We start from the raw sequence: 8168 nt of genomic DNA, 5'->3' as shown, positions 1-8168 counted from the left end.
TTGGGAGACAGCACTTGGATGCTGTGGGATTTTAACAGCAATAGATTAGACCTAAGAACCTGGAGAGAAAAAAATAGGTGGTACTAAAACATTTACTTATTTTCTGTCTGTGAACTTCTTCCCAAGTATTTAATAATATCTTACAATTTTATATGTCAATTGTATCTCAATAAAACTGAAATTTAAAAAAGGAAAGAAATAATTGCCTACTCCAAGTCATGAAAACATTCTCCTTTATTCTCTTCTAAATGCTTTATAGTTTTAGAGCTTTCACTTTTAGGCCTAAGATTCAGCTCTAATTATTTTTTGTATATGGTGTGAAGCAGGGATCAATGTTTTCCTTTTTCCATAGGGACCAAAATCCATTAAAATTTTACTTTGGGGGACTTCCCTGGTGGTCCAGTGGTTAAGAATTCGCCTTCCAATGCAGGGGACATGGGTTCGATCCCTGGTCAGGGAACTAAGATCCCACGTACCACGGGGCAACTAAGCCCCTGCACTGCAACTACTGAGCCCATGTGCCACAACTAGAGAGCCTGTTTGCCACAACTACTGAGCCTGTGTTCTCTGGAGCCTGCACGCCACAACTAAAGAAGCCTGTGTGCTGCAACAAAGAGCCCACGCACCGTAACGAAAGATCCTGCATGCTGCAATGAAGATTCTGCGTGCCGTAACTAAGACCCGACGCAGCCAAATAAATAAATATATTTTTTTAAATTTACTTTTCAACAGAATACATTTTATAATTCTCTTATGTAATTTTTATTCTTGAGAACACTTTAAAATATAGCTTTAAATCTTAATCTAAATGACACTTAGTTGATATATTTCTCAATATAAAAGCATTTTGCCTTAAGACTAATACTTTAAAAAATATTATTAAGGATAAAGTAGTAAAGTTAATCTTCTGGACAAATGAATTTGATTTCAAACTTAATTAAAATGCAATTCATTTATAAATTCAGCTCTCTTTGTAAAAGCAAAGCATGGTCGTTTTAGAACATTTATAATGTAAACATTACTTTTTACTATAATTTTAAGAGTTATTTGTTGCAATTATTAACATTTTATAATTATGAAATTGCATCTTTTGCTGTTGGCAAACAATCATAGAAAGTGAAGTTTTAGGTGTTGACAAATAGCACCACATTCAGTTGTAGCTAAAATTTTAAGTGGAAATATGATCATTTTCTTGAAGTATTTATATGTATACAATGTTCATGTTATATGTCTTACTGCTATCTATCTACAATGGATATGATCACATGATAAGTCTAAAAGAAGGGAACTATCTGTTGAGCACTTGCTATGTGATGAGCATTGAGCTACAAGCTTCCATTGCATGAATCTCACTTAACCTTCACAACAACCCTACAAGAGAAGCTTCATCCTCTGCGCCCCTCCCCCATTTTATAGATGAAGAAATCAAGACTCAATGAGGTTAAATATTTCCCCAAATCTATGGCTATTAAGGGACAGAGGTGGTGCTGTAAGGGAAGTCTATCTGGATTCAAAACCCAAGCTCTTTTCTCTATATCGCACTACTTTATTCACTGGGAGAAAATGGTTGATAAAAGATAAATTACATATCTTAGGACATTCATTGGTAAATTACTTTCAATAAATCAAAGAAGCAACATGTTTTTCTGAACATCTTGCTCAGAACTATGCCAGGCACTGTAAATACAATTAAGAGTGCTCTCTTACCATAAAGCACTTTATAATCTAGCTGAGGAGACATAACTACTATGTATGACACAACTAGTGAAAAATATTAGTTGAAATTAACTGTTAAAGTAAGATCTGGAGACTACAAATGGTGTAGCTGTTTTTGAAATGAAGGACTGTGTTGAGGACACTGAATTAACTTTTAGAGTGGGACCACGTTAGGAAGGGTCTTGCAAGAATAAAATTCAATAAAGTTGAATTTAAGAATCCCCTAGAGATTTTTGATTTGACATAAAGGAAGAGGTGTTTTTTAAAAGTTTTTTTTTTTTTCCAGCAGAAATATTCAGGGTATCTTTGAGTAGAGTATGAGGAATGAAGTCATGAGGAACCAGTTTTTGAAATTCTAGTAGAACAAGGGCCTGAACCAAGGTGATGTTGGTGAGAAACTTGAAGATCAAATGATATATTACCAGGATTAAAATTCTGCTCTCCAATAGTATTTTGCTCACTCTAGATATTATGATCAAAATAAAGAATACAAAAAACGTATACGGCTGTCGGCATACTCCCCCAAATATGGAAGTTCTAGATACATCTAATTTTAATCCGTATTGTTTTTGGTAAAGAGACTTGATCTTGTTATAGGAAAGCTGCTCATCCCTGTGAAAGTTAAAAACATTTTTAACGCCCTCTTACTCTACTGTAGTCTCTGAATAACTAGTTCTCCAGGAAAAAGGAAAGAGGATGGCATATTTTTATGAAATCTCTATAATGCTAGTGCCAACAAAATGTGATTTAATAGCTGTATGACATGTGGATTCTTTCAATTATCTTCAGTATACCAAAATTTTTTTATAAAGAGTTTTAAAGATTCATTTTCCTAAAGTATTGTTATACTAGCCCAATGCAATCTCTTCTTTCCAAATCTTTTAGGTAAGTACAGTATTATAAGGACATAAGCCTAACAGAGTAAGCACTCAGTAAATGTTTTTTGACTGGATAAACTGGAACATAAATCAATCATCATAATTTATATGGTAACCAATTCAGACCAAAGCAAAGAAGGATTATGAAACCAAAACATGAAATAATTTAGCAGAATTTTCATCTTAGAGATTAATTTTGATTCCAATGGCTTGTTTAAATTCATGGTTTTGTGGTTCCAAGATGTCATAGAAAACTCTTTTTTTGTCAAAATGGCCTCTAATAAAAAGTAAATCTTCAGTGGAATAGCTATCGTTTTTTCCAGTCCAAACAGTCAGGCTGTACCTGCATTAAAATAAAACAGAATTATATAGTTAAAAGAGAAAGATAAGAAACAGTGATGAAGAATTCCAAAAACCCTAAAAACAGTTACTCTCATTTGTCTCTAACTCAAATTCACACAGAAGAAAAAATTAATTAGCAGTGGTGGAACTATATTTTCCTGTTTCATTACTTCATCAACATCAAAGGGACTAGAGAGAATAAAATTCACGCTGCTGTTGCCTAAATTAGGTCCCGCTGTATCTGAATTAATGTTAAATGGCTTTAGAAACCCAGACTGGTAGCACTGGAAATGGGCCCAATTTTGGACAAAAGAACTGAGGAGATTGTGTTGCTGATCAAGGAATCTGTTCCCTACACAAAAACCACAGCTCTAACCTGGTTTCTTCAGTAGCCAGGCCACAGTCGAAAGCACGACTGGAAGGGACAGTGAAGAGACACAAATGTCACTGACGTTCCCAACATTCATATTCACTTATAAGTGGCCCCGCTATCCCTTCCGGGGGTTTTCTGTATGAGATACAAGAATGCCAAGAGATGTCACTAAGAATACCAAACAGAATAAACCTAGATGTATTTCTGGAGTTAAAAAACAACAATAATATATGAAGATTTATTATGGATATAAGAATATGCTCAGAATTGTAATGTTAATTAAATCATATATTTTCATTTCTCCTGTGACATTACTATTATATTACTCTTAGTAGAGTTTAGAGAAATGCGAAGCTGTTAAGTATTTTCATATTTATTTTCCTCATAAACTTGTCAGAATCCAGGGAAAATCTCCAAAGCAGTTCTTCTGCTAATGATAAAAAACAGTCTAAACAATGTATATATTCTTGTTATACTGACACATTACTGTCCTTAAGGAAATGTAACAAAGGAAAGTACTTTGGATTTTGTTCCATAGTAGTATTATGTGACAGACTAAAAAAGAATTTTAAACTACAGTAGGGAACACAGAAAAAAAAATGAGAATTACTTAAAAAACTTATATTTTTGCTAAAATGGCATTTTTATTACTTTATTGAGCACCATGGTGACAAACGTTATAAAAAGACAGATATGAATTTAGGTTAAAAGAAGTTATTCATTTTATTTCCAGTGTTATTTTGCCTCTTTTAATCCTCCCGCTACTGTATTTAAACAAAAAGTAGGAAAAATAAAATTGACTAAGGGTATTTTAAATGCATTCATTCAAATCAATTCTCAGATTTCATTTTTAAAGCTCTTTTCATTGTGATGTAACATGTATAGAAAAAGATGCATAAAACATAAATGTTTTAACAAATTATTATAAAATGAACTCCAGTGTAACAAAACACAAATCAAGAAAAAACACTGCCAGCACCTCAGGAGACACCTGTATATCACTGCCCCATCACAACCTCGCCTTTCCCCCAGAGTCTTCACAACCTTGTCTTTTGGGTTGCCATCTTCTTGCTTTATTTACCACCTGTATATCCATCCTAGACAATACAGTTTTATTTTTGCCTGTTAATGAATTTTATATAAATGGAATCATACAGGATATAAGTTTTTGGTCTTGCTTCTTTTGCTGAATATTGTTTGTGACATTTATCCAACTTAAAACAGGTAGCTGGTTTATGCATTTTCTTTGGGAAACAGTTTAGCAGTATCTACTAAAGCTGAAAGTATGAATATCCTATGACCTAGAAATTCTATTTCTAGAAATTCCTTTCTGATATAACCTTTATAAATGCAGGCACATTTGCACCAGGATGTGTGTGTGTGTGTGTGTGTGTGTGTGTGTGTGTGTGTGTGTTCACATTTATATATATGAATGTTCACAGCAGCAATCTTTGCAATAGCCAAAACCATGAAATAATCCAAATGTCATTCAATGACAGAATAAACTCTGAATGATGTTGAATGTTTTGCCTGTGTTCTCTTCTAGGAGATTTATGGTGTTATGTTTTATATTTAAGTCTTTAAGTCATTTTGAGTTTATTTTTGTGTATGGTGTGAGGGTGTATTCTAACTTCATTGATTTGCATGTGGCTGTCCAACTTTCCCAACACTGCTTGCTGAAGAGCCTGTATTTTCCCTATTGTATATTCTTGCTTCCTTTGTCAAGGATTAACCGACCTTAGGCGTGTGGGTTTATTTCTGGGCTCTCTATTCTGTCCCATTGATCTGTATGTCTGTTTTTGTGCTAATACCACACTATTTTGACTACTGTAGCTTTGTAGTATTGTCTGAAGCCTGGGAGTGTTACGCCTCCTGCTTTGTTCTTTTTCCTCAGGATTTCTTTGGCAAGTCTGGGTCTTTTAATTGTTCTAGTTCTGTGAAAAAATGCCATGGGTAATTTGATAGGAATTGTATTAAATCTGTAGATTGCTTTGGGTAGTATGGCCATTTTAATAATGTTAATCCTTCTAATCCAAGAGCATGGGATATCTTTCCATTTCTTTGAATCATCTTCAATTTCCTTTATTAATGGTAAACAACAAAGCTTTAATGTAATATTACTAGAGAAATTTTCATAACATTGGGGATGGGAAAGAATTCTTAAACAAGACACAAAAATCACTAGCCATGAAGGATATGTTCGAGTAATCTGAACACATTAAAATTCAGAAATTCCTTCCATCAAAAGACACCATGAACACTCTTGCACTGTTAAAAAAAAAAAAGACACCATGAAGAACATGAACAGGTTAGGCACAGAGTTGTGGAAGATTTTTGTAAATCAAAAGGGCTCTAACACAGAATTTATAATGAACTTACCTATGAAATAGAAACAGACTCACTGATATAGAGAACAGACTTGGCAGTTGCTAAGGGGGAGGGAGCCTGGAAGAGGGATGGATTGGGAGTTTGGGATTAGCAGATGCAAACTATTATATACACAGTGGATAAACAACAAGGTCCTACTGTATAGAACAGGGAACTATATTCAATCTCCTGTGATAAACCATAATGGAAAAGAATATGAAAAAGAATGTATATATGTGTATGTATGTATATATATATATATGTATAAATTAATCACTTTGCTGTACAGTAGAAATGAACACATTGTAAATCAACTATACTTCAATAAAATTTTTTTAAAAAGCTTTGTTGCTTACCTTTCATATTTAATAAAAGACTCTGAAAGAGATGAAGTTAAGAGAAACCCAAAATTAGGCAGAGTTCCAAAACAAATCAACAATAACAAAAACAGGACACCCCCCCAAAAACAACAACAACAACAAACTAGACAGAGAAGTAGAAGAATCCACTTAGTGCAATGCCATGGAGCCAAAGGACAAGGGAGTTTCAAACTGAAAAGGGAGACCAGCAGTACTCAAATGTTGCAGAGGTTAAGAATTTGGCTTGAACAAAGCATGATCTTCAAATGAGAAATTTCAGGAGAGTAACTGACTACACAGAAGTGGAAGGTGAGGAAACTGAGGCAGTAAGTAATGAAAGAAATGGGATGACAGGATCATCCTATTTGAACATGGCAGCCTAAAGTCAGCACTGCCTCCTTTTTCTCCTAGAATCACCTTAAAGTAACAAAAAGAACAAAAGAATGAAAATAGAAACCCCATCTTCAATGAGAGCTGAAAGTGCAAATTACAAAACAGGTGAGAAGGTTTCTAACAGCAAGAGAAATTAAGGCCACATGTTAAGGAGGTGGAGAGAGTTTGCTCATGTATGCAGATTACAGAGAAGGCCTATAAGAGACTCTTCTGGATGAGAGGCATATCCCACGGAAACACTTTGCACAGTGGGAATGGTGTCCTTGAACTACGAGTGGGAGCTTTCCTGGATTAGATTTGGTCTCAAAAAGCAGTGGAGACAAAGAAATAGAACAGGAAAGCCATAGTTGTAGGAATCAGACTGTTCCTGTGAAAACCCAAAAGTTTAAATTTAAGGGACACGTGAAAGATCTTACCTAGAGACACCACAACTGCTTATCTCCATTGACTGGGGAGAAGTTAAAGGCTAAACAAGTCACACGTAAGACTCTCTGGGTCATAAAGAGCATAGTCCTGATCCCTCTCCACTATGAACTTTAGGCAAGTAGCTGGTCTAAAAAACACCTCACTTTCTTTAAAGCAGATAATCAAAATAAATTTGGCAGAGATTTTATACAAAGAATATATACAAGAAAATATAAGAAAAAACACATGGCAGATGGAGAAATAAAAACCTCATCATTAGAAAAAAACTATCAGATAGCTGAAACAGATATAAAACTACTTAAAAAAAAGAAAGCCACAAAACAGACGAAAGCCATAACCCACACATTTTTTAAATGATGCAGTTGCCTTTTTGAAGAGCACAAAGCAGATATACAAATTCATGGAAGAAGTTTCAAGACAACAGAAAAGAGATGATAAAATATTAATTGGCAGATCTTAAGAAAGAAGTGGAAAATTAATACTATTACAGAAATATGGTGAAATCTGAAGGTATACTAGACTAGAGAGAACAGACATTGTTGAAAATATTGTAAGGGTCAGAGAAGACAAATTATAAAATACAGTAAAATAAAATGCAAACAAATAAAAAGGAAAGAAAGACTAAAGAGAAAACAATAGATACCAAAGACAGGCAAAGGAGATCTACATATTCATAACTGGAGTTTCTGAAAGAGAAAACATAGTGGTACAAAGGCAACAGAACAAGTATTTAAAAATACAATTCAGAGAAGTATTACAGAAAAGAAGAGCATTTAAATCTATATATTGAAAAAAACGCCATATTGCTGAAAAAACTGGTATAGAATGGTCCATACTGAGACATATTCTAGTAAAATTACTAGGCCTCAAAGATAAAGAGCCCTTTCTACATTCAGTTTCCCCCATTTCCCCTCTCCAAAATCAAGTCGCTTATAAGGGCAAACAAATAATCAGGCTGGCTTCACACTTTGCCACATCAATACTCACATTAGAAAGCAGAAGAGGGGCTTCCCTAGTGGCGCAGTGGTTAAGAATCTGCCTGCCAATTCAGGGGACACGGGTTCAAGCCCTAGTCCGGGAAGATCCCACATGCCATGGAGCAACTAAGCCCGTGCGCCACAACTACTGAGCCTGAGCTCTAGAGCCTGCGAGCCACAACTACTGAGCCCACGTGCCACAACTACTGAAGCCTGCTGCCTAGAGCCCATGCTCTGCAACAAGACAAGCCACCGCAATGAGAAGCCCGTGCACCGCAATGAACAGTAGCCCCCACTCGCCACAACTAGAGAAAGCCTGCACACAGCGACGAAGACC

The 8168-nt window shown here is 35.1% G+C and overlaps 1 protein-coding gene across 7 annotated transcripts in view; it reads right to left on the bottom strand.

Moving 5' to 3' along the window:
- Nucleotides 1–906: 906 nt before the first annotated feature.
- FAM151B (family with sequence similarity 151 member B) overlaps nt 907–8168 on the bottom strand; it is a 41373-nt gene continuing 34111 nt past the window's right edge. For 4 of the 7 annotated variants that reach the window (XM_024755685.1, XM_024755686.1, XM_024755687.1 and 1 more), the window contains one exon: nt 907–2937. In XM_024755685.1, the coding sequence (XP_024611453.1) occupies nt 2778–2937 (160 nt within the window). In that variant the 3' untranslated portion in view covers nt 907–2777. Of the gene's footprint in view, nt 2938–3312; nt 3445–8168 lie in introns of those variants that run through there. The other 3 variants (XR_003004620.1, XM_024755689.1, XM_024755690.1) reach the window with 3 other exon arrangements.

Source organism: Neophocaena asiaeorientalis, unplaced genomic scaffold, assembly GCF_003031525.2.
Source record: "Neophocaena asiaeorientalis asiaeorientalis breed wild unplaced genomic scaffold, Neophocaena_asiaeorientalis_V1.1 scaffold37, whole genome shotgun sequence".
NCBI classification, from domain to species: Eukaryota; Metazoa; Chordata; class Mammalia; order Artiodactyla; family Phocoenidae; genus Neophocaena; species Neophocaena asiaeorientalis.
The sequence above is the reverse complement of the archived record's forward strand: the minus strand, read 5'-3'. Positions and strand labels throughout refer to the sequence as shown.